The following is a 27,820-nucleotide window of genomic DNA, read 5'->3' as shown; positions in this document are numbered from 1 at the left end:
TTAGAAGTTCCTTTTTGAGAAGATTGGTTGGTGGTAAATATTCAGTTTTTGTTTCCTGGAAAGACTCTTTATTTAACTGTCAGTCTTGAATAAAATTTTAGCTGAGTTCAGGAGTTTACATTGACAGTTATTTTTTTCCTCTTGCCAGTTTGAATACACCATGTACTCACTTGCTGATGTGGGTGCCAAGATGCTATCTTTGCCATTTTCCTAATTTTAAAAGAAAACTTTCAACATTTCACTCTTTTTCATGCTGTTTGTTGTAGAGTTTCATAGGTGTCCAGTAATTGTGAAGACATTTCTTTCAGTGGCTAGTTTGCTAAGATTTTTTTTTTAATGAATAGATATTGAATTGCATTATGTACTTTGTACCATAGATATAGAAATCATAGATTTTAAAGTTATTGATGCACTTGATTATATTCATCAAATCTCTGATATTATAGTAACCTTGTGTTCTGAAGAAAAACCCAACTTGGCCATGGCATTGCATTTTTTTAATGCTTTGCTGTTAAAACTTAGCATATTTAATCTAGCATATTTAAATCTAGATTAATAAATAAGGTAGATTACTGTTTTCATTTTCTTTTGAAATCCTTGTCTAGTTTGGATATTGTAAGTGTGTTCAAACGTGTTCCTTCTTTTTCTCTTCTCTAGAGAGCTCACATAAAATGAGAATCTAAGTTTTTTGAAAGACTGTTAGTTTTTGGACCAGATGTATCCTTTGTGGGGAGATATTTAACAATCACTTTTAGCTATTTTATTGTTACAGAATAGTTCTGCTTCTCTTTTTCTTCTTCAGTCCGTTTTAGTAAGTTTTTAGTAAGTTTTTTAAAATATCTTTTCATTTCCAATAAGTTGTCAAGTTTATTGGCAGAAAGTTGTCCATATCTTTTTATTTGTTTAAACTTGACATTATCTGTAGTTATACCTTCATTTTATTCCTAATAGTAGGGTGGTTTTTTTTTTTTTTGCCTTCTCTTTTTTCTTTATTAATTTTCAATTTTATTAGTATTTACAAAGAACTATATTCCTGCTTTTTATTATTCCCTTAGAGTCTTTGTTTTCTGTGTTTTAAAATACCCTTCTCCCCCTTTTTCTTCTCTTCTACCCTGAAAAGTACTATGATGATCTGTGATGGAAATGAATGTTTTTAATAATATTATCCCATACTGAATTACATTTGCAACCAAATGTTAACTTATTGAAATTGTATTTTGGAAGATAATATAAGTGGTAGAACAAGGAGTTACATGTACAAGATTTAATTGTTACTTCCATATGTATGCACCTAAGATTTTTTTATTTTTTTAATTTAAAAAAAAAGTTTTTAAAGATTTTATTTATTTATTTGACAGGGAGAGACACAGCAAGAGAGGGAACACAAGCAGGGGGAGTGGGAGAGGGAGAAGCAGGCTTCCCGCTGAGCAGGGAGCCCGATGCGGGGCTCGATCCCAGGACCCTGGGATCATGATTTGAGCCGAAGGCAGATGCTTAACTGACCGAGCCACCCAGGCACCCCAAGATTTTTTTATTTTGACATAAATTTCAGAATATCTTAATGTAACTATTTGTTATAAAGAAAGATATGAGTATAGGTTATCTTTGAAGATAAAATTTATGATTTTTATACATGGACAATTAATCTTCCACTTAAATTATTTCATTTAAACTATATGATATTTTTATGTAAACATTTAAAAAAGCCTACTTGAGATAAACATCCAAATTCCTGTTATATGCTTTTAATGGTCTTTTCTTATTATGGAAGAATTTTAAAAAAGAATATTGCATTATTATTTATTAGTTTTCTAGGAAAAGCTGAGGTGTGCATTTCTGTCCTGGATTCCTATGCAAAGCTTTGAATTTGAAGTTTTAAAGTTCTTTTCTTAATTGATACATTAAGTGCTTTTAGCAATTCAGTTGCAAAAATTATTTGACTCTGGGGCGCGTGGGTGGCTCAGTTGGTTGGGCGACTGCCTTCGGCTCAGGTCATGATCCCAGGGTCCTGGGATCGAGCCCCGCATTGGGCTCCCTGCTCAGCGGGAAGCCTGCTTCTCCCTCTCCCACTCCCCCTGCTTGTGTTCCCTCTCTCACTGTCTCTCTCTGTGTCAAATAAATAAATAAAATCTTTAAAAAAAAAAAGGCAATTGGCTTATTAAAAAAAAAAAAATTTGACTCTAGCCTAACATATACGGAGTGGGGAGCCTGAGGCAGGGATGGATATCAGGACCATGAGATCATGACCTGAGCCAAAATCAGGAGTTGGACCCTTAACCGACTGAGCCACCCAGGTGCCCCTTGCCCCTTAATAGTATCCTTGTAATATCTTAAGAAGGACTTGATATTAGCCCTCATATCCACATCTGAGATATTCTACTTCTCAAGGTGAAAACAGTCCATACCATTTCTTCAACATTTTCTTGTGTTACTTTTGACAGTTTAGTTTGAAATCCTGTATCTGAGTTATTTTTAAGAATGAGGCTGTAATTTACTTCCCATAAGATCCCTGGACCTGCAGAACATAAAGGGTAAAGAGATCTCCTCTCTGAGAGATTTATTCTACATGATTGTGCTTATCTTGAAAAGCTGCCAAGTTTGCTTTTATGCTCCCAGCGCCTCAAGTGGGAATCAATTAGAGTACCTGCTGTTTTGAATAGCAGATAATAGTGGAAGGTCAGAATTTAGACCACCAACAGTGTTCAGTAAGCCAGTATTATTATAAAACTACAGTATACAAGATTTGCTTTTTTGTTCAATATGCATTTGTTAACTAATGAGCTTGGCAAAAATAACTCATGTAATAATACAGCTAAGATTTATTGAATACACATAAAGCAAACTTGTTCTTTGTTGGCAAATTTAGCATTTGATCCCATGATTAAACGACAACCTTAACAGAAAGTTATTAAGGGGAAGAATACATTTAGGAACTATGATTCTTAGGTTAGAGATCCATTAATTCAAATATAAATGTGTGCACAAAAGTACATGATAAAAAACCTATCTGTTTATTTGAAAGAGTCTAAAATATTGCAGAGAAGCAATTTGATTTAGACACTGACATTCTTTAAAGTAAATCCCTGGATGAATTTTTGGTAAATGTTATATGTAAACAAAGCATGTAAGTTAAGCTAAATCATCTCCTAAATATAATGCAATATATTTGGATGCAGTATTTTGAAGCGGGAAAGCTATCACAGCAGATAAAATAAGGGGAATAGGATATATCCCACTCTTGCCATACATTATATAATTTTTAAGAGAAATTATATTTTTAAAGAAAGAAAGAATAGGAAAATATTATTTGGAGCCTTGTGACAAATTCAGTATTAGAATTGTAACTAAACTGCTTAAAGCATTCATTTAAATATCTTTCCCAAAGTATTTAATAAATTTGGGTCATAAGCTAATTTTTACTTTGTGGTGATTTTTCATCTATTTTGCCTATACCATCAGAGTAAACCCCCTAAAATAGCCTTTTTATCTTCTCAACCTGCTGGTCAACTGCTAAGTGGCTTCTTTTTCCCTCCAAATATGGAGTCCCTCGTCCTTCGTGGTATTCAAGACTTGGTTTTTCAATCTTTAAAATCTTGTTTACTTTAAAATCTTATTTGAGACTGTGCCTTTCACATTGCCATGACTTATTCTCTTTATTGATCTGTCTTCTTCCACCTTCTCCACGTATCTGGATAGGTAACGCAGTCATCTTCACTCTGCATTACTCGAATCACCTTTAAATGTCCCTCGTGGATTTCATATTTCTATGAAATGTGAATGTGTCCTGTGTGCCTCATTCTGTCTCTGGGATGGCAGCCACTGGAGCTGGGGCTTAGGTTTCTGACAGTCTTCCTTCCTGCCTGTTTTCAGAGTTCTCTTCTTTCACGGTTACTAACTATGTCTCTGCTGCCCTATCCCAGGATTTTTGCTATTCCCTCTAACTTTTCCCTGGAAAAAGTTCATTGTATCCTGGAGACCTAGAACTCATTCAGACTGAGGTGAAAATGACTGATAACAGAGTCTGTATTGTGTCAAGGGCCAAAGCTATTTGGTGAAATAATGAAATACTAACCATGGCCTTTCAGTGTAAAGCAGAGCGTAAGTGAGGACAGGCTTTAGGACACCGGGCACTAAATTCATACCACAAACACATCACTTTTATTCTTCCAGCCTGGTTCATGGAATGGTACAAATAATGGTTTTTAGCCTACACTGTTCTGTTGTAGCTACTTAATCTTGAGTAATCACATGTGTCTTATTTAAGAAATGTACAAATATTTAAATATATTAAACAGATTTTCTGTTTTTCATGTATCAATATTCTCATCACTATACATCAGCCATATGCTATTTCAATGATAAGTTTATATGAAAAGTACCTAAAGCATATTTTTCTTCAAACAATTTCTGTTGTTCTATCAAAACAGCTTTCTCAAAAATTATTGACTTCACCTCGAAAATATGATGCCTCTCCTTATTAGTTATTATGGCCTTGTTTTCAGCATGTTATTTGCACAGGGTTATGGTGCAAGGTAGAGGGTGAGAAAGAATGCAGGACGAAGCTAGATCCACCAATGGATGGAACTGATTGTGACGCTGGTAAGGTAAGTCATTTGAGTCGTCTGAAGTTAATTAAGAACATGGAATGAAACAAGAAACTCGCACTTTCTTCTGCCAGTTATATATGTATCCATCTTAATATCAGTGGAATACCTTCAGTAAATACATAAAAAATTTTCAGTATTTCACTCATTTTCAATTTTAACTTTATATTTTACCAAATCTATGGTTGTTTTGTTAACATAAATGCAGTTTTTTTATTATTGTTGATTATGAGAACATTGAAAGATATGTGTATCACTTTAACCAAAAAAATGAATTTATTTTTAGTATTTAAGTTAAACAGAGGTAAATAATCACAAATAATAGCATAAAGTCAAACTTCCAGAGCTAATGAATCCTTTCAGTTATAAAACATTATCTCAGAAAAGCCACTGAGTATAATTTTTCCTTGTCATTTCAAACATCATAAATAAAATATTCTAATTGACATTTTGAAGATTAGTAAATATTTGGCTGAGTTGTTTAATTTAATATGTCTCGTAAAGTTACAGAAATATTTATTAATACACATTTCCATATCACAGTAATTGCTGTTGAAAATTAATTTTCTTTTGATTTTCATATCAAAATTATTGCTGTTGAAAAATAATTTTCTTTTGAAGAATATGAAGGAGGTAGATCCCATCTAAATATATAGCCATAGTTAAACTTACTCAAAAGATAACAGTTCAATAGCTTACATTATTTTCTAATTTTTATTCTGTAAAGAGAAAGCGGAATGGTTAATCACTTTACTCATTATAGATATAAGATCAGAAACCTTGCCTCTGAAGAACATATATGTTTATTACATTTAAAAAGAAACAACAACTTAAAGCTTACTTGGAGTGAATTACTTAATGAAAACAATGAAGTTATATAGAATGCTAGCTTAAAAACACATTGTTTTTAAAAATGAACATTATGGAAATTCAGCCTTTCCACTGCTAGAATTTTGTGCAAAGGAAATGCACGTCTTTCACAAAGATAGATGTGTGTGCATGTAAATACACACACACACAAATACTTATGTAAGGATGCAATTTGCAATGATGAGCATGAGAAACAATGAAAATATTCATGATGTGGAGAATGGTTACAATGTAGCTGTTAAAAGAATGAGGTAGATATATACATACCAACTGAAAAGATCTAAAAGACATGATGATTAATATGTAGGCATGTCAGAAAAATTAATACTTTGATACCCTTTGATATTTACCAAAAAACCAGTTATGAATACACACATACATTGTATATATTACTAAACTCCTAGAAAATGGTTTGAAAATATAAACTCCAAACTGTAATTAGTAGTTAGCTCTTGAGAGGGAAGTGGGATTGATGGCTGAAAGCAAGGGTAGCTGAGGGTAAATAAAATTATTTTCCCAGACACTTTTGGGTTGGTTTGACATAATCGTGTCATCATTTATTACTTCTATGATTTCTCTAATTAAAAAAGAAAAAAATGTACAAACTGTTTAAGTACAAAATATCTTTAAGACTAGAAATGTTTTATCACTAGATACAATCAATAGAAAAATGTTTTCTGGAAAGGGAATTTCTGTGAATTATCAGCCAGTTGTTTACAGACTGTGCCAGATGTTTTTCTGTGAGTTTATATGGAGAGTCAGAATCTGGGTTGGTTTTATTTATTTTTTTAATTATACACAAAAGTACAATAATGTGTGTGTATTGGGCAAGCCTCACAGTATTATGTTGAGTAATTTATTGCTGGAATCATAAAACTCTGCCCCAGCTATAGTTTTTATCTTTCCTGAAACATGAAAACCCTAATAAACAAAGATAACCAACTAGTCAGCCGTATTTCTTCAAACATCACACAACCCATTCTTCTTAGTTCTTTAGCAATATAAAATCCCTTCATTTTTATAAACTGATGTCCTCAGTATTTTTCTGCTATTATTTTTTTCATCTGATATTTATGAGAATGATTTGCATTCTTGAAGGTCTCTAAAATAAACTTAATTCTTTTAGCCATCAAAGTTGTAATTGCTCATCAAAAGTAAAATGTTTTTATTTCCCTCTAATTGTGCTAACAATATTCTTTTAGCGGTTCTGTAATGCTTTTGTATTGAAATAACTAATGGACTTCTCAGTTCCTCAGACCAGGTGGGCTTCTTCAAACATCCATCTGTTCCTGCTGTTCTAGGAGCCATTATGAAAATAGTTTCCAACACTCGGCTGAGGAGTGCTGTAGTGCTAAAATATTTGAATGCTTTCAACCTCACACAAAATGCTGCTAGCCTGGTACACTGTAAACCAAGAAACAAAACTGGGAATTTTTTTACAATTTGTTACAAGATTGTGTAATTTTGTAATTTTTGATAGTGTAGAGTGATATTAATCTAACTATATAACTAGGTCATCTAAGAGTGTATAATTAAGTCTGAGAAGGTGCCTACAGAATTTTATGATTCAAAATAATTGTAAAGATAGGGATTTATCTACACTTTCTACATAGCCTTTTCCAAATTAAAAGCAGCCTTTTTCTTTCTTCTCTTCTTTTTATAATTCTATCACCTATGTTTACATCTACATTTAAGAGATGCTAAAGAGTTGGTAAATGATGTAGTAAAAACCAAGAAATCTATGTTTTTTTCACTGACAAAACCTGCTAGGAATTGGGGGAGGGGAAAGGAAAGTTAAATACAAATTTAGTAAAATTTTAGCCTGTTTTGAAGAATTCTACGTAGTATATTTTAGTTATTTACTTCCCTAAATTGAGATTCTTGAAATTTACCGTCATGATTCTTTATTGAAAATATAATGACTGTAATATCCTTACACTCACACATTTGCATATGTAGAGAGTTTATTGCCTTTTGTCCTCCTCTTCTCTCATCCAACAATGTATGTACAAGAAGATTTGATTAGACAATGATGTTCCCTTTGTCATCTTCACAGACCTCTTCCAATCTGATGTTTTCATGAACTCCCCAGACATGTCCACATAGAAACTTGACAGAATGGAAATACAGTCAATTTTTTAGATCATGTACTCTCCCAGAAATAACCTATATTTTATATTTCCTTAGCATTTTCATAAATCAGACTGAATTAGTAGATATGACAAATTTTGTCTTTTTAAAACCAGGTTGTAATATCATTTTTGGGGGGCTCAAAAATACAAATGAAGCAAAATATGCTGCCAGAAAATACATGAAAAGCATCATTAGGGTCATTTTATACATAAACCGAATGGAATATATTATATAATAATTTAAACAAAAACCAAATGGAACAAAACTGTACTATAATTTAAACAAAACATTTAACACTTCCCTCAATGTTGAAGTACAACACCAACTAGAAGACACAAAGGCAGGTTCTCCCTGGTTTCATCCAGAGATCTGGTTCTCTGCAAGGTGATGAACTTTAAATACTATACTATGCTTTCTTTAAATTTCACTGATTTGTGTATGCAAATTTAGCTTGTAGATCTGTCTCTATTTCTCTTCATCTGCCCCATGTGGTCTGGTTTAAATGATGTGCAAGCCCAGATGCTGGTCTTTTACAACATATTTTTAGTCTGCTGTGAATGCTAGCCCAGCCTTTCAACGCCAGCTTGCTGCTAAATGAGCAAAGAGCTATGATATTCACAATGGGAAACATAAACACCCTTCAAGTAGGCCAGAACGATTTGACCAACTGAAGTTTGACAGTTTTCATGTTGGATTTTTTTTTTCCATGAATAGCATTAGATTGTTAATCCTTAACGCCAGCAAATTGTTTAAAAGGACATGGTTTCCCCCCTTCTGCAATTTTCAGACTGAATCTTCACACAAAATCTCAGTTTAATGGCAATCTTCATACAAAATCTCAGTGTACTATGCTATCAATACACTGAGTTGTTGAGATTTTTTTTTTCAAGCATAGATTTAAAAGTTCTTGAAATCTAAAAGAGGTTGAATTTAAAATCTGACATTATTGGAAAAAATCTGCAGGAACTAATTATTTTATTGCCTAGAAAAGCATTATCTGGGCTCACACAAACCTATGTAGCATAGTTTTCTAAATTCTCTCCTCTAAAAACAGCATTTAAAAACCTAATCTCAAAATAAATTCTAAAGAGATATAGATCAGTTAAGATCAGAATGAATAGAATTTTGGTTAGACTTCTAGAAACTAATTAATGACATTAATATAATATTACATACAATTTGTCGTTATCATTATTAATTATTGTTAACTTTTATTAAGTTTAGTATGCGCTACGCACTGTGCTTAGTGCTTCATTCTACTCCTGCAAAGTCCATTAGGTAAATATGATTATCATTCACATTTTGAAATGGAAAACGTGAAGATTAGAGTGTTTCTCTAATTTCTGCAAAATCCCTTATAAATCATGTTGCTATTAAGTGCAGAAAATTGTTTAGATCTGGAAGGATCAGCTTGCTCAACTCCATCTACAATCATTAATCTGAATTTTGCTAATATTTACTTATTATTCTCAACATGATTTTGTTCAGTTAATTTTACTTCTAACATGTTTGCCATGACCGTGATATATCTGATTTTTCAGAAATAAAGAGAAATTATTATAGTTTACCTTCCAAGTCTTGGCACCCATTCCTTGGTGGCCCCAGAAACAGCCTCTTCGGCTGCCTTTGTTTAAAGTGGATGAAAATATAAATATAAACAAGAGAATGAGTATATTCCTTTCTCTTCTTTCATGGTTATCTTTCTCAGTTAATCAATACAAAATAAGCTGCAGAATAAGTGGAAGGAAGTGACGGAATTTCATAGAATCCATTTGCCTAAGTCTTTCAAGTAAACGGCTTTCAAAAGAAAACTTCCTGTAATGTTAACGTTTATATTTGATGGGAACTCTTTCAGAAAAAAGAAAGAAGGCATAAAGGAAAGTGCTAAAATTAAATCATACTTTTTTTTTAATTACAAGGAAAGAAGACCACCAACATTTCAAATCACAGTTGCTAGGTTTACCGAAATGTCTGCTTCACTCCAGTTATGGAAGAACATTTAGGTTTTATTTTCCATTCTGATGTATGACTCTGTGCTTTTGTCATTTGTCCCTTTTAAACTGTTATGTTTCTTAGGCTGTGTTAGTTTTCCTTTGTGGCTGTGCCACCCCAACTTCCCTCTTTACCCTATCTCTGTCGTACGTACTGAATTCTCAGGGCTGTCCTGCGAATATGGGTGCGCTGTTTTCGTAACAAGCCCATATGATCTGACAGGAGAACTGAGAGAACGGACCATTATATCACTATGACAAGAAGCAAATGCCAACTTATGTTTGGTCTTTTTCAATTTGTATGTGTGGGGCTCTAGGAGGCATGATTTAATCGCAATCCCAGTGACTCTGTAAGCCAGTGAATGATTTTCCGTTGTGCCCTGATTTGTTCACCTAAGACATAACTTTTGGAATAGTGGTGTAAGGCTGGAGAATGTACCAGCAGGACCTCAGCACCTGGACATGTGGCCGGAGAGTGGAGCGAGTGGAGCCCCTGTAGCCGAACCTGCGGTTCTGGGATCAGCAGTCGGGAGCGCAAATGTCCTGGGTAAACGCCAAAGTTCCTGGATCGGGGGAGGGCATTTTTTTCCTCAATTTCCAAAGGCAAAGGTTTTACTGATAAACAGTGTTGGAAAGCAGAAGAAGCCCCTCAAACCCCACCCCATGTTGGGAAACAGAAAAATCCCTCAAACTGTTTAAATGATAAAAAAATCTCCCAAGAAGAAAATAAGACCAATGCTTCTAAGAACAAAGAATTAAGTGTTGCATGGGGTGGTTTCTTGAGTAAATCAAAGAAACTGGTGTGTTTAAATGAGCAGGGAGACATGCATTAGAAAAAGTAAGTCCACAATGAAGGGAACTGTGAGAAGGCAGGAAGGTGATGAGACTTCAGGAAGGGAGGGAAGGAGAGCAAAATCAACGTCAATATAAGTGAGGAGTGTTGAAAAATGAAGATGTGCTAAGCACGTGTGCAGATAGGGAGCATTTCAGGGTCTGCTTGCTCAACCCCATGCTTCCTAGAGTGATCCCAGGGAGGCGCGTGAGAAAATCATTTCAGCTTTATGCTTTTACTCTTGGTGTGGGCTCAGTGGCACGATTCCTTCATAAGCAATTTTAAAGAAAGGATGTAAAAATGCCAAACGCCTTCACGGGAATCACAGGCTTTCTATTTTGCTCCCAGCCTCTGCCCTTTACTCTTCCATTTCCATGGCAAGTTGGCTTTTATTTCTCATGTGTTTTAGAAGTTAAATTGATTGAGAATAGGAAATATATATATATATGGTTTTTAATAAGCGTATGGATTTCCTCCCATTAGCAATCATTTAACGTATCCACATTTTCAAAAGTAGATTTAATATAAAGGATTATACCTTATTAATTCAATGCCTTTTACTTTTTTTAAATGAGTAGTTAACATTAAAATAAGATAAAATTGATTATTTGTACTATCTCTTCTAGGCTAGGTTCTGAAGCAAGGGATTGTAATGGTCCCAGAAAACAATACAGAATATGTGAGAATCCACCTTGTCCTGCAGGTTTGCCTGGATTCAGAGACTGGCAATGTCAGGCCTATAGCGTTAGAACTTCATACCCAAAGCATGTTCTTCAGTGGCAAGCTGTCATGGATGAAGGTATGACAACCCACATCGCCACCGTCTTAATTAAGTAGACTTCTAGATTTGCAAAATGTTTTACAGTAGTAGTCAGTATTATATAATAGATGATACAGATTATATTCTAAATTATTTCAGAGCTCTCTTTTTTTGAACCCTAATGACCTATAATAATCACAAGCACTGACTCCAAGTATATTTTTTTTTAAATGCAGAGTATATTATTACACACCAATTAGATGAACTAAAATTTTTTTTAAAAAAGTGACAATAGGAAATGCTGGTGAGGATGAGGAGAAACTGGATCTCATACGTCACTGATTGGAATGTAAATGGTACAGCCACTCTGAAAAATAGCTTGGTAGTTTCTTAAATAACTCAATATACATTTTTCATACAATTTAGAAAACACACTCCTGGGCATTTTTCCCAATGAAGTGAAAATTTACAACCATAAAAAATCACATGCATGAATGTTTGTAGCAGCTTTATTTTCAATAGCCAAAAAATGGAAACAACCAAAAAAGTTCTGAGTACCTGAATGGTCAGACACACTGAGGTACATCCATACCCTGGGATACATGCAACAATAAAAGGAAAAAACTATTGAAGTGTGTAGTGACTTGGTGAATTTCAGAGCTTTATGCTGAGTGAAAAGAACCAATCTCAAAACATCAGATATTCTGTGCTTCCATTTATATAACTTATTCCATTTATATAACTTATATATAATATATTCTGTGGTTCCATATATATATGACAAAACTGTAGAGATGGAAAACAGAATAAAGGTTGCCAGAAGTCAATGATGGTGGTGGGGAAAAGGATGGGTGGGTGTTGTTATAAAGGGGTAGCATAAGGTAGAACTTCATGCTGATAAAACTCTTAAATATATTGATTGTGCTGGTGGTTGTAAAATCTACACATGTGGTAAAATGGCCCAGAAGTATACACATACCTGTACCGATGTCCATTTCCTGGGTTTGCTATTGTACTGTAGTTACCAAAGTGTAACCACTGGGGTAAACTGGAGACAAGGTATATGAGATCTCTGTACTATTTTTGCAACTTCCTGTAAGTCTTTAATTATTTCAGAATAAGAATGTTAAGTAAATTATACGCTACCTTATTACTTAAGAATTAGTTAGGGGGGCATCTGGGTGGCTCAGTCGGTTAAGCATCTGATTCTTAGTTTCGGCTCAAGTCATAGTCCAGGATCAGGCTCCACGCTCAGAAGGGAGTCTGCTTGAGATTCTCTCTGTCTCTCTCTCTGTCCCTCCTGCTTGTGCTCTCTCTCTAGTAAATAAATAAATCTTTAAAAAAAAAAGCATTACTTAGAAATAACTTAATAACTTCTTTACTTAAGATAGTTCCTGCCCATGGTCAGTCAGTGAGCTATGGGTTTGAGCTACAGTTACCAAACATGGTGGTGAATTTTCTGACTTACCTGACCATCATGCCCCTAGTCTCTCCTGTCCTGATTTGGACTTAGTCAATTTGTACTGTGCTTTTCCATCATTTCAATAATATGCTTGTCAACAGCCTAAATTCCATTGTTGATCAATTTCAGTGCACCTGACAGAAACCTTCTCTTCATGTAGGCTTCTGAACACAGAAGCACTAATGGCAACAGCCAGATAACAAGGCAGATGACTCCACTATAAATACAGTAGTGTTACGTGTTTGACAGTGAGAGGGTGAGGAGGTAATCTGTTCCCTTCTCTTACCTCATGTCTCTTCTAGAACCTTGTTCCCTGTCACTCTGCACTCCAGATCTTGGCCTTGTTTGACTGCCTCAAACATGCCCTGTTTTCTTCCCCATGATGGACTCCAAATGGACTGTTTCCTCAGCTGAGAGGAAATGATAAGCACAGCCTTCTGTTCCTACTGTCCTCTTAATAAATGGCACTTCCCTCTTTCCAGATGCTTCGACAAGATCTTGGAGTCATCATTTTTTTTCTTTTCTTTTACTGTACATTCAGAATATCAGTAAGGTCACACTAGCCTTATCTTTTTTAATTCCAGTGTAGTTAAGATACAGTGTTATGTTAGTTTCAGGTGTACGATACAGTGATTCAGCATTTCCATGTATTACTCAGTGATCATCAAGCCAAGTGTACTCTTAATTCCCTCCACCTATTTCCCCCCATCCCCCCACCCACCGCCCCTCTGGTAATCATCAGTTTGTTCTCTAGAGTTAAGAGTCCGTTTTTTGGTTTGTCTCTTTTTTTCTTTGTTAATTTGTTTTGTTTCTTAAATTCCATATTTGAGTGAAATCGTATAGAATTTGTCTTTTTGTGACTTATTTCACTTAGCATTATACTCTCTAGATCCATCCATGTTGGTACAGATGGCAAGATTTCACTCTTTTTTATGGACATGAACCTTATCTCTGAAGTACATCCAGAGTCTGATCATTTCCCAACATCGCCAGAACTCCTACCCTGGCGCAAGCCACCTTCTCTTCCCCAGTGATTGCAATAAGCCCTCTAACTGGTCTTTATGCCTGTGTTCTCCTTCAGTCTCAACAGCCAGAGTGATACATTTAAATTGTCAGTCATGTCCTGTTACTGTTCCATTCAAAAGCCTCGGGTACCTTCCCAGTTCGCTCAAAGTCCATATTCATTCCTTCTAAGGGAAGGACTTAAGGAGCTCTGCTACCTGGCTTCTTCTTACCTTCAGACTTCATCTCCACTGTTCCCTGTCACCCTTCCACCCACACTGGCTCCCTTGCTCTTCCCAGAATAAGTCCTAGTGTCTTGGAAGCTCTTGCTTTCCTTGCTGTGACATCGTCTCCAGATATCGTTAGGCTTCAGTCTCTCACCACCTTCAGGTCTTTTGTTAAACAGTAACACAGTGCCTTTCCTTTCCCTGCTTTATTCTTTTTTCACAGAACTCATCACCATCCGCCATAATACTTTTACTTTTGTTTATTATATGCCCCCCATAATTGTTGGAAGAGCAGGGATTATCCTATTTTCACACTGCTCTATGTGTGGCATCGTAAACAGTACCTGAACAGAATAGGCACTTAATAAACTAGGTTGAATGAATGATGTGCCTTACAGGAATTTTCTACTGATCTGTCCTGGCCCCTCTTCTCACTAAACATTCCCCTTGGGATAATATTACTTGATTCACTAGGTTTTATTTATCATCTATATGCTAAAGGAACACAGATACTTCTCTCCAACCCAGATCTCTCCATCCCAAGCCCCTTCATTGCTTACCCATCTGTTGCATGACATCTCTACTCAACATCTCGTTCTTTCTAACTCAACATGCCCCTTTCCTTTCTCTCTCAGTCCTGCCGTCTGCTTCTCTCACGGTGCTCTCTCACACAGAATGGCATCATGATCAACCTCATTCCCACTTAGCCAGAATCATTCTTCCTCAGTCTCCACCCATCTGTAATCAAGTAGCAAGCCCTGTCTGTCCAAAGCTTTCTCCTATCAGCGTGTTCACTCATGATTGCACTCCCTCAAACCTGGATTCTCAAACAGCTTCCTCCCCTCTCTCTGACCATAGTCTTCTCTAAACCCTGCTCCTCATTCCAGCCAGACTTGCCTTTCAAAGGCTGGATCTGTCAGCCACTGTGCCAAGTAATACCCTTCCATGAGCTCCACTGCTCTCAGGACCAATCTCAAACATCACTGCCTGGTTTTTAAGGTTGTTTGTGTGGCCTGCCCCTTTAGCTTCTCTCACCTCTTCTCCGTCATTCCCTTCTGTGTTCTCCAGCACATCCAGACCAACTTCCATTCCATCCCTCATACACATCATGCTCTCTTAGATCTGGGCCTGTAAACATGCTAATTTCTTGGCATAATACCTTTTATTTCTCAAGCTTTGTTCTCTCTCTCTCTCCCCTTCCCCCTCGCCCCCGCCATTTATTTACCTGAAAAATGCCTGTTGATTTTTTTTGGACTCAGTTTATGTCAAGTCCTCTAGGAAAAAAGAATCCCCCTGATCCTCCAAATTGGGTATGTGCTCCTTCCAAGCACCTCACAAGCACCCTAATATCACAGATTTTAATGTTTCTGTATTCTCTCTATTACCTGTGTTTAGGGGACAGACTGACAGATACTAAGCTATTAAGCTTCTGATAAATATTTGTTGCATAAATTTTTGTTGTAGAAATGATGACTGCTCAAACAATGAAAATTATCATCTGATCTTCTGAGGATTTATCTTATCTCTGCCTCTAACTAGCTGTGGAGTTTGATAATATTAAAGTCATTTGAAGCCTGTTCATTCAGAAGTGAAATAAGAGAAAGGAAACAGGTTCCTTCCAAATTAAAAAAAAAAAAAAAAACGGGATTGTATGGGAGCCAATTTAAAATATTAAAGCCATTGGAAATTACAATTTTAAAAGCCCCCACCTCTTATAAAGTGATGTCTATCATCAGAATGATCCATAATAAATACTTATATAATTAGTAGGCTAACCTTTTTTATAATTTTACAACACATATCCATCAAACACATCAGTCCATATGTTAAATAAAATACACAACAGTAGTCTTCATGTGTTACATGGCACTATGGGAGAAACTGAATATATGATTCTTTTAAAAACCCCAAGTCTTCATAGCATATGACACCTTAAATTGCAAGGGGCTATTTCTGTTATTCTTATGTAATACATGAATCTATGGCTAGGAAAATTAAATACAGGATATCAGTGCTGTAGTGAACAGTTATTTTTAGAGGAAAAAAAAGATGCATGGCTTTAACATTCAGGTATTTTACATACACTGTGTTGAGATTTGGCTGAAATCCATGTTTAATGCATATCTTGGAAAGGGTTGGTCTCTTAAATCAAGACAAAGCCTGCCTGCCAAGTAAGTACTGGCATGTTACATGGATCACTCTAATGTCACAATCTCAAGGGTATACTCCAGGAGGGAAGATTGGGATCAAATATTTATGTCATCTGTAAAGCACAGTGAATTGACAATATGTTGTAAAAGGAGAAATAGATTTTTATCTGAATTCTTGCTTGGAATGTGAATGGAATTTTCTAGATGAGCTCCTTTCCACATTATTCATATATCTGGTTTGCTCCTCTCTTCATGAAAACTCCAGAAAGAGAATTATATATATATGTATATATTTATACACACACGTATGTATGTATAAAATATCACTTTTAAAGTGTTGCAATTATAACAGCTGTTTTTAAGTCCAAAGATATGACATAGTAAGCAGTCATTGAATAAACATAACCTACTTTGAGGTGTGAGAGCATACTGAAATGCTTTATTGCAGCTTATAATGGCATCTTAAAGGAAAATTTCAAAACCATGCACATTGAAGGCCATGTTCCAACTCCCCAGAATTGTTCAGAGCAGTATTCAGAAGCCACATGTGAAAACTGCTTGAAATGTTCAATTCTGAAGGCTCATTTAACTGTCTGTCTTCCCTTTGCAAAGTGATACCCTGTTCCATGCCTCTGGCTGTTATTTGGTATTTATAGACTCCCATCAGCTTACGTGGAACTTTACTGAAGACATAAGCGAAGATCAGTGTCAAAGACTGTAAACTATTTTCCATTCTATTTATATGAGCTTAATAAACAGTAAAGGGCCTGACTGGTATCAAGCCAATAGAGTAGTAATGTAGCATGGAAATTGTTCTGAAGTTTCAGATTTGGATAATTCTCCTACTGGTGTTACCAAATACTACAGTTCTTCTGTAGGATGCTTAGAAATAGAAACAGCCCTTTAAAAATATTTTGCCACTCTTGACTGAGCCTGATAGGCAAGCGTTTTTAACTCTACCCATCCTACCTTATTGCTTAATGAAGCACTGAAGAAGACTGCCAGCCATTCAAAAACTCTTTACCCAGAAAGGTGTTCCTCCCCCTAGATATCATATATACTGGCATGCTTTCTAAGGAAGCAATGAAGGGAGTTAAGTCCTAGATAGCCCTTCAGCAATTGTGCGTTCCAGTGGATGTTCTCATGGGATTGTGTTGCGTTTCTACACATCCTTGTAATTGAAGATCTTAGGAGAATTGCTCATCTCAGAAATTCTTCTTTCTCCATTTAGTAATTTTTCAATTAGAAAATGCCAAATGCATCAGATTGCAAATTCGTGTATGGGAATTTAGAAGTGACACATCAAGAAAGTCTTCATGAACGAAGTAAATCTGAAATAGGCAAAATTCTCAGATGTACTTAAGATAAAGGGGAGTTCATTCCAAAAGATACGAGCAAGAAATGGTGGTGTTTGAAATATTTGGGCGCAAGAATCATTGGTTTGTGTGGTAGAGGTAGAGGTTTGGGGCCAGAAAATAAGTGATACATTTTGAAAATAATCTGAAGACATATTTCTTAAGAAGGAGATAAATATTCACTGGACATCTATTTTTTCCCAGGCATCTTCTCATTTACTACTCATAATAACTACCCTAGAGCTACATTATTGCATTCACATCAAATTATATTTTTTCCTCGACAGCTGTCCTGAAAAATAAAGCTCGAGATAAAAATATTTATGGAGTAACTTTTGCTCATTTTTTTTTTTTTTATCCACTGTGTGTGTAGAAAAACCATGTGCCTTGTTTTGCTCTCCTGTTGGGAAAGAAGAGCCTATTCTTCTGTCAGAAAAAGTGATGGATGGAACTTCTTGTGGATATCAGGGATTAGATGTCTGTGCAAATGGCAGGTGTCAGGTAAGACACTCCAGGAGGGAGACCATATGTGCTGAGGGAGGCTTTGAGCAGCTCCACAGGGTGCTGGAAAGCTCTGCACCAAGATTCAAAAGCTGCGGATGGAGTCCTGATTCAACTGTCATCTTGAGCAAGTCTGATCTGCTTTGAAATTCCCTTCATGTGTCTAATGAAGGGTTTGTACTAGATAATCTGTAAAATCTATGACTAGCTCAAAGAACTTGAGATTTTTATTCTGGAATGTACATATTACACATCTAAAATGGCATTTTCTGTCAAAATACTCCAGACCCAAAATTCAAGTACTCCAGTTCTCCATATCTTGTGTCCAAGGCTGAGCCATGTGGCAAAAACTTATAAAATCAGTCTTGTTACTCACTTAATATTACAGTATTTTTAACATACTGGAACCAACCGATTTTTAAATATATATATATTCAAATTTCTTAAAATCCTTCAACATTTCATTTGCTCTTATCTTTCTTTTTAAAAGCAATCTCCATTTACTACATGCATTTATGCATGCTTCTTCATTTATCTTTAGAAAAGGAGAGTAAGTATGGACAGCATAGTGGGAAGATCAAAGGCTAGAACTTTAAAGTTGCTACTTATAATTCTACCACTATCTCAAGTTGGCTTCCCCCCTGGGAGATTAATAGGCAGAAAGATTAATGCCAAGTGTCTTCACATCACATGGATCAACATCCATGTTGGGAGGGGAAGAAGACAGGGTTGGGCACAGGGAGAAAGGGGGCTATGGTACAGTCACAACAGGACCTCAGCCCACCCTGTGAGGGGCATGGAAGCCGGGATGGCTCTTTAGAGTTGTCCTCATTTGTGGTGAGAAAACCAGGCCTTTTTACCCCTAACATCTAGCTGCAAACTGCACCAGGACGGGGATGGGACCTTGGGAAAGGCAGTTTTCTTCAGACTAGGCAATTTCTTCCAAGGGCTGATGGCTGAGAGCTATCAGCTGATAAAGTGGGTGGGCACAGGAAGGAAATGGTGGGCACAGGAAGGAAATAAATCCCTTAGTTATGAAAGAGGTATCTGAGTAGAGCAGCGCTGAATCCATGGCAGCCACTAAGAAACTATATTCTTGTGAAAATCACCTAAAATCCGTATGCACACGTCAAATGAAGTTTTTAGACCTGTGGTCATTGACTTTTTTGTGCAATACACTCCTTTGAGAATTTGATGAAAAGTTTCCTTTCTTCCCAGAAAAATGCATGTCTGTGCACACGTGCACACACACAAGCGTGCGCGCCAAAATTTGAAAAGAGTTTCAAGGTGTGGGTGGATCAACCTGTATTCCAATAGAGACCTATGGAATTCTGGGTAAAAACTTGGAAACACTATGAAATTTAAATGCTTTCCCAGCTCTCAGATTTTATATTTTGCTAGCATGCTATAGTTTTTTTTTCTTTGTTTTATTATGTTATGTTAATCACCATACATTACATCATTAGTTTTTGATGTAGTGTTCCATGATTCATTGTTCATGCACAACACCCAGTGCTCCATGCAGAACGTGCCCTCTTTAATACCCATCACCAGGCTAACCCATCCTCCCACCCCCCTCCCCTCTAGAACCCTCAGTTTGTTTCTCAGAGTCCATAGTCTCTCACGGTTTGTCTCCCCCTCCGATTTCCCTCTCTTCATTTTTCCCTTCCTGCTATCTTCTTTTTTTTTTTCTTTAACATATAATGTATTATTTGTTTCAGAGGTACAGGTCTGTGACTCAACAGTCTTACACAATTCACAGCGCTCACCATAGCTGTGAATTGTGTAAGACTGTTGAATCATAGACCTTTACCTCTACTATAGAGGTTAAAGCACAGAATCCTGTAATACCATTGACATAAGAAACAGTCTTATAATTACATTTTAATTTCCTTTATTCTTTAACAGCCTGTATCAGTAACCTGAAATGTAATTTTTCATTTTCCTGTAAAAAAAAAAATCATTGCAGGCATTTACCTATACATATTTTGTTTTCAGACCTGTATGTTGTGCAATTAAAGCTTTTAACTCTATTTCATCATTATTGTAAGTCTGTCAGATTAGTGCATGTCTTCAATGAATTTGTTCTTCAAAAAAATGTATTTCCCTAACTGTATATGCCAAATACAATAGCCTAAATTGCTATTCTTTTCACTTAACAGTGTTGTGTAAGCCAGATCTTTTACAGAGTCCCTAGACATCAAAATTATAACAACAACAACAAAATTCTGCCTAACCGCTTGGTGAATCTGATGGTTATAATTAAAGTTCCATGAACTAGACTGTGCCTTCTGACAGAATTGGAATACTTCAAGATTCTGGCTTTTTAACTAAAATGCTACATTCTGTCTTTGAATATAATTAAAAGCATGCTACTTTCTTTTTTCTTTCTGACAAGCTCCTATTTTTCAGCTTTGGCTACACAAAATACACAGCACCGAAACTGAATGTAGAATTGTAAACTTGGTGAGGGACGAAGGAGGGCAGTTGAAAATAGATAGCTTTCTCCTCACGACCCATTTTGTCTCTATATTTCTGTCGTGGAAAAGGATAGAACAAGCCCTTTTCTGTATTATCATGTTATCCGCCCACTCCAGCATGCTGGTGGCACTTCGGGCGCCCACCACCAGCGTGATGATATTGCCTTTGCAAAGTCCTTCAACCTCAACTTTTGGAGATACGGGGGCATATTGTGATAAGTGTGGATACTTGAAACTATCAGTTACAAAATAAAAATCTTTTTTTTTTAATTTTATTTATTTATTTGACAGAGAGAAAGAGACAGCTAGAGAAGGAACACAAGCGGGGGGAGTGGGAGAGGGAGAAGCAGGTTCCCTGCTGAGCAGAAAGCCCAATGCGGGGCTCGATCCCAGGACCCTGGGACCATGCCTGAGCCAAAGGCAGATGCTTAATGACTGAGCCACCCAGGCACCCCCAAAATAAAAAAATCTTTTATTCTTATTTTTTAAATGCGTGATTGTTGAGCCATGACATCATGTCTATCCCTGGCCTTTATTTTAGGTTTACAGACTTGTAATATCCCAGTTACAAGGGTTGGAAAGAACTAATAAATTAGTAGGTACTAATTTTTCAGTCATTTAGCTACTGTTTCTTGGGTTTATTGTATTTGACAAGAAACAAGCTAGGGATAGAGCATTATTATTGTTTTTATCATTTCAAAGACCACTCTACACTCTACTGTCAATTTTTCCTCATTTGTACGTAAATGAGAGATTTTTTTTTTTTCAGGTCTTTTTATGGCTCCTGCTTAGTGAACTCTTCCAGTACCTTTGTTGTATTTTGAGAATTTCCTGTGGTGGCCACCTCTTTCATCCATGACATTCTCTTTATTTCTCCCTGAATAAGCTTTGATTTGCAGATCAAACTTCTCCACTAATGCATTACTTTGTCTACCTCTTGACACTGATAGATCCCCTTGATAAAAGGAAAGGATGCCATATTATGCAGGTTTAATGTGATTTTGGCTTTCTCAGGATATTCATCATGCAGCTGCATTTTATAATCTGCTTTCTTCCCCCACCCGAACACTACCAACACTAACCACAGAAAAGGACCCTGTTTTCGTTCGTGTTTTATTTAAGATGTTAAAAATTCCTCTAAAATAATTGTAACATTATAAATCAGCCTCTCTTGCAACTCCTTCTTGATTAAGGGTAACGGAATAAGTGTACCATTAGTTCTGACAATATTGACATTAAATTCTGCCCTTTGAGTATGCACAACTTCGCAAATTATAATCATATTTTCTGAATATCAATGGGAGACCAACATTATTCACTAGAAAAGAGTCAATGATTTTTTTCCCAGAAAATTCATATTAACATAATTCCCTTGGAAGCAAATTAAAATGAATTTCCCCACTGTTCGTATTTTCTTACAGTGGCCATGGGGCATGGGTTGTGAGCAGCCTTACTCACATTCATGCGCTGGGTGCCAAAGCAGATGGGGATAGAAGTCTATTCGTGAACTGTAGTGAAAATAAACATTTATGTTTGATTTTCACAAAGTTAATATTTAATATTTAGCCTTTGCTTTGCGACCACCTTAAGAAGTGAAGCCTTCCATATAATGAAGTGTATCTGTTCTATGTTAAGTAGGATGAAGTAGATTAATAATGTTATATTTAATAGAAATGTGATTTCCTTTGGGGTTTATATAAATTGCATTTGTCTCAATGATGTTTTTCCAAATTGCTTTAGGATACCATTTAATTCTTAATATGGGAAAAATATCCTCATCACTGTCCTGCTATTTGGTCACTTTATTGATGACATCATTCGACATGAGCTTGCTCTATTAGTTTGCACCAGAAAATATGACATTTTACTAGTCTGTCAATTAGATAGGTCTAGTCTGGAGATACTAGGTTTGTTCTAAATCAGTGGTTAAAAAAGCAAAAGGGAAAAAAAACTCACTTTATGATCTACTGTCAATCTCTTGTTACAGAAAGTTGGCTGCGATGGTTTATTAGGGTCCCTTGCCAGGGAAGATCACTGCGGCGTATGCAACGGCAATGGAAAATCATGCAAAATTATTAAAGGGGATTTTAATCATACTAGAGGAGCAGGTAATTATTTTTTTTTATTTTTTCAAAATTACTAATCCAAACAGTCTTCGAGAACAGAGAGATTACATTGAAGTTGACTTAGAAATCACAGTTCTGACTCCCTAATTGAAGACTTTTGTAATGGGGATTGAGTGATTTTTCGTGATGACATATGATACATGTGACATGAGCCAGAGATTCTAACAAGCCCATGTCCCATTAATGTAAATATGAAGTCATCTGTTATTCATTTAATAAAGTGGAGCAGAAAGGGAATAATCTAATTTGCATTGGCTAATGTTATCAGGTTTCTTCAGACCTAATTCTCCAATGCAAAGCATGATGTCTAACAGAGAAGAAAGATTTGTAACAGCCTAGGGCAGCTATAGTGAAGTACTAGTCTTCAGGTTTTCAGCTTTCCATTTTGTTTGTTTTTTCTTAATGTTTTTATTCAATTTGAAGGAATAAGATTTTAGAAATAGAGAGTCTGTAGCAGTGTGGTAGAGTGGAAGTGGTAGCAGGGACAGTCAGGAGATGTGGGATCACGGTCCAGATACATTAATGGTGGGAAGTCAGCCCCTCTTCTCTTGTATCCTCATCTATAAATACTGGTACCCCAGGGATGTGAGAATGAAATGGCCATGAATGATCCATGTAGTGTGAGTTTTAAAGTGATCCACAACGAAACGTGATAGTGTTTGTATTGAAATATAATGACCCAAAGGTTTGCTTTATATGTAGAAAACACCTTATCCGCCAGCTTACTGGGAGTAAGCAGACATTTACATTAGCATCTTACCTGGGCATCTTCTCAACATTCCTTAGTATTTATGATTATATTTTCATCATTATTAGTATGCTTCTATTACATACCTCAGTTTTTTCCTATCTTAAATTCTTTTCTTGTTCAAATATCAAAAAATCTGAAACTAAAGAATGTTTTAGTTTGAATACAAAGACCAATCCATTTGTGTCTGAATAATCAAGAAAACTGAGTTCATTCTGGATAAAAGAGTCCTTCAAAAAAGAAAATTAGACAGCCCTCTGAAGTGGAATATAACCTTTTGATAGCCCCAGCAGAATAAAAGATAAGTGAGCTTGAAGATCTTGAAGCCTAAAAATAACTGAGGCCCAGGGTAAATTGCAGATCAAAATCTCAACCTCCAAAGCTGTGAAAAATGTGACAGGTCCTACAAGTCAAAATCTGACAGAACTCATTTAGAAAAATCATACTTTGCTGTAATAGCCTCTCAGACTTTCAACTAAGAATTACAATTATAAGAAGCTTTCCAGGATGATTGTAGTGGAGGAGGGCTTACAGTATAGAAGTTCAGATGAAGTCTGAAAGACCAAAGAGATTTTTTAAAGATACAAGAATTTTTGAAGAATATTCTTGCATGGTTATTTAATATGCATGGAAACAGTTCACTGAAGATTACTGATCACATTCAGCACTGACATCTTTATTTAGTTGTAGTAACACTTTATTTTTCCACTAAGCATAGAAAACAGAAATACCAGTTTAAAAATGAGTGATGCTTTTCATTCTGACTGCAGTTGTGTGGGTACATTTTCCCCCAGATTTCTACTTCAAACCTCCTTTGTTTTTATTGCACTTTTATTTCTACTTTTGTTCATTTGTTCATTTGCTATTGGTAATTCGTGTTAATGGAAGCTATTATTTGGAAAATGTCTGAGATGCCTAAGATACTGGGAATATTGGAGACTAATAATGTTGCTTTTTTTCCTTCCAACTCTATGCTAGTTTCACATGACTCTCAGGAAAGAGACTAAAATTGTTAGCTTGGACCATAAGGTCCTGCGTGGTGTTGTCCTTACCTGTCTCTCCAGGATCATCTCACACCAGTGTCCCTTTCCTTTCCAGATTTCTTACAGATGCTCAAACTCACCATGCTCCCTCCAGCACCTTGAATTTAAAAATACGGTTCTGTTAGCTTTCTCTTAGCTTTGCTCGGTTCATTTCTAGACGTCACTTAGATCTCAGTTCAAATGGCACTTCTTCAGTGAACACTGAACATCCTCCACCTCCCATCACTAACAACTTGTTCAGTGACACCATATTTGTATCCATCTGGTGAGGCTCTAATCACATTTGTAAGTTTACATTTACTCGTCTTTGTTTCCCCTGTAGTCTTTAAGATCATGCGGAAAAATCTCCTGACTACTTTTGTTTAACACCATATTCCCCATGACCAGCATAGTGTATGATCCATTAATATTTACTAACATAATTAATAATGAAACATTATTTTTTAGTAGGTTTGAAAAACAAAAATCTGTGTAAGTCCTTAATTATATCATGGGCTTCATCTATTTGTGACTTAAAGAATGTTGTGTTCATTTCTCTGGAGACAATTTTATCCTTATAGTTTATGGACTTCCTAGAATTTCTTGAAGGAATTGCAGGCTTCTTTGGTCCAATTGGCCATGCACACTGTATATATTGTATGAGTAACACATGTGCAGACACATGTGGGTGTTTTCAGTCCCTGTGCTCTATTTAGAGTTTGCTAAATCATTTTTGTTGGAGCTAGAAAATAAACTTGAGGAGGATTTTTTTCTTAGTGCATTTATCATGTCTTTCATTTTAACTTGCCTAGCTGCAGGATAAGTTTTTAAAGGAATTTTTAAAGATAAATTGTATTTTTGACTGGTTGTGGAATTAGATAGTTACCAATATATACTAGGAAGAAACTGGGCATAAAATGTGTTATTCTTAGGAGAAGAGATGATGATACTGATCCTGTATAAGGAACACATGGTCTGAGGCTTTTGGTTTGTATGTTTGGCATAGCAGAAGGAGAGAAAGAGTGTTATGTATTCTATTTTATGCAACAGTGGCAGCGGGTCCTAGCTGGAAGCACATAGTGGAATCAGATCTGAGGTCAAAGCTTTGGTCAGCTAATTACTGACAAAACAGTCTTGAAAATGGTGTTTTTTCCCTCTACCTTCATTTTCTCATCTATCAAATGAGAAACGTAGTATCTACCTTGGATGCTATCATTATGATTAAATGAATAATTTATGTAAATTGCCTGTAGTAGTATCTAGCACATAGCAGTTGTTCAAAATGTGACATTTATCATTATCATTACCACGAAGATAATGACTGCTGTTGGTATCTTAAGAGGTCTGTTTCAGGATGGGATCTCTGGTTATTAAATAAGATGTTCCTGTGTACAAAGCCAACTATCCAACATGAGGATCAAATTTACGATGTGGACATCACAGACTTTATTCCAACTGCTAAATTCGGCAATAGCCACTCTCGTATTCATTGATTTAAATATATGTTAACTAACTAGAATTTAAATAAAAACTTGAAAAACAGTGCATTCTTAATTGTGCTAAATGACTTCATTATTGAAAACTATCTAGGCCCCGCAGTCATTGGCTATCTCTCTTCGAATGTCTTTGCTCAGTATTTCTCTCCCTCCCTTCCTTCTTTAAACTCAGTCTAAACCCATCTGTCCTTTAAGCCATTCCAGTTGAGTAATAGAGAATTGCTCCAGATATATCCATGAACTTGGATATATCTGGTGTCCTAATGCACAGCAAATCTCTGAGTTTCCTGCTAAACCCGAATAGGAATTGACAGTTACTCCCTCTACTTCTCTCTCTCTCTACTCTTCTTTCTTAACATCCTGAAATTTAACCTCTTCTCCAAATACTTTACTGAATTCTTTTGCTCAGAGATTAACAGTCACCTCTTTTTTTAAAAATTTTTATTGTTATGTTAATCACCATATGTTACATCATTAGTTTTTGATGTAGTGTTCCATGATTCATTGTTTGTTAACAGTCACCTCTTGATTGTGACATCCGATGGGCTCTCCTTTGTCACCTTTCTCTCTGATTCTTGTACAGCTTTGGACACAGCTGACCGGTGGCTCCCCTGGAGATAATCCAATCCATAGGATCCCACTTTACCAAAACAGCCAGATCTCCAGGTCTTCTTGTGATTATTCCTTCTCCGGATTCTTTTTTATTTTCAGTCTGGTGAAAACGATGGCTGTCCTAGGTTGAGTCCTGCACTTCTCTTCTCTCCATTTTTTCTAATTACTTTCATGGCTGATATTACTTTCTCACAAAAGTACTCCACTCGCCTGACTTTTGTCTGGAGTTCCAGATGTTCCACAGTTCTTAGCAGATATTTTTTACTAGTGTGTTACACGGTTTTATTAAGTACAGATTGCAAAGTCGAACTTATCAGATTACTACCAAAACTTGACTTCCATGTTCTTATAAACTATGGCTGCATTCTCACAGAAGTAATAAGAACGCATTGTGTTCAGTGTTTATTTCCCCACTTTCTGTTGGTTGTCAAGTTCAGATTTTTTTTTTTTCTTCACAGGGCCCCCTGGATTTTCTTCCTTAGCCTCTCATATTCCTGGGATTTTACAGGAACCTCCTGACACTGTTATCCACAACTATATCACTACGTATCCTGCATACTGTTGTCAGATAAAGCTTCTCCAAACCAGTGTCTAACTACCAAGTTCCTTGTTTAGAATGTTCACTAGCTTCAGATGGATCAATTCAGCGTCTCGGACATGCATATGTCTTTTTTTTTTTTTTTTTAAGATTTTATTTATTTGCGAGAGAGAGAATGAGAGACAGAGAGCATGAGAGGGAGGAGGGTCAGAGGGAGAAGCAGACTCCCCGCTGAGCAGGGAGCCCGACGCGGGACTCGATCCCGGGACTCCAGGATCATGACCTGAGCCGAAGGCAGTCGCCCAACCAACTGAGCCACCCAGGCGCCCCCGGGCATGCATATGTCTTTAACAGAGACATATTCTAACATCTTCTCTTTCTGACAGAATTATTTTATTGATATGTTACTAAAAATATTACTGACTCTCTTACTTCTCTTTTCATACAGCAAACTCATACTTTTTCTACACATATCTAAATCCTGTCCATTCTTCAGGGACAGTTCATCTGTTTACTTCTTCTTCTTTTTTTTTTTTTAAAGATTTTATTTATTTATTTGACAGAGAGAGACACAGCGAGAGAGGGAACACAAGCAGGGGGAGTGGGAGAGGGAGAAGCAGGCTTCCCGCCAAGCAGGGAGCCCGATGCGGGGCTCGATCCCAGGACCCTGAGATCATGACCTGAGCCGAAGGCAGACGCTTAACGGCTGAGCCACCCAATCGCCCCACATCTGTTTACTTCTTGATGAAGCTTTCCTTGACTCTCTGAAATGTTCTGTGAATTAGAGTGATTCCAGCTGATGCCAGTGTTTCTCAAACATGAGTACTGCATATAACAATTTAAAAGGAAAACAAGAAAAAATCCCATTCTGTGAGTTAAAAATAGCAGTGAATCTTTTGAGTGATGATGCG

At 36.2% G+C, this 27,820-nt stretch overlaps 1 protein-coding gene across 1 annotated transcript in view; it reads left to right on the top strand.

Moving 5' to 3' along the window:
* The window catches only part of ADAMTS19 (ADAM metallopeptidase with thrombospondin type 1 motif 19), a 250,382-nt gene that overhangs the window by 148,821 nt on the left and 73,741 nt on the right, over nucleotides 1-27,820 (top strand). Inside the window, exons 11-15 of the mRNA XM_032425158.1 lie at nucleotides 4,503-4,604; nucleotides 10,015-10,145; nucleotides 11,057-11,229; nucleotides 17,760-17,887; nucleotides 22,355-22,475. Of these exons, the coding sequence (XP_032281049.1) occupies nucleotides 4,503-4,604; nucleotides 10,015-10,145; nucleotides 11,057-11,229; nucleotides 17,760-17,887; nucleotides 22,355-22,475 (655 nt within the window). The remainder of the gene's footprint in view (nucleotides 1-4,502; nucleotides 4,605-10,014; nucleotides 10,146-11,056; nucleotides 11,230-17,759; nucleotides 17,888-22,354; nucleotides 22,476-27,820) is intronic.

Source organism: Phoca vitulina, unplaced genomic scaffold (assembly GCF_004348235.1).
Source record: "Phoca vitulina isolate PV1807 unplaced genomic scaffold, GSC_HSeal_1.0 scaffold32, whole genome shotgun sequence".
In the NCBI taxonomy this organism is placed as follows: domain Eukaryota; kingdom Metazoa; phylum Chordata; class Mammalia; order Carnivora; family Phocidae; genus Phoca; species Phoca vitulina.
The sequence above is the reverse complement of the archived record's forward strand: the minus strand, read 5'-3'. Positions and strand labels throughout refer to the sequence as shown.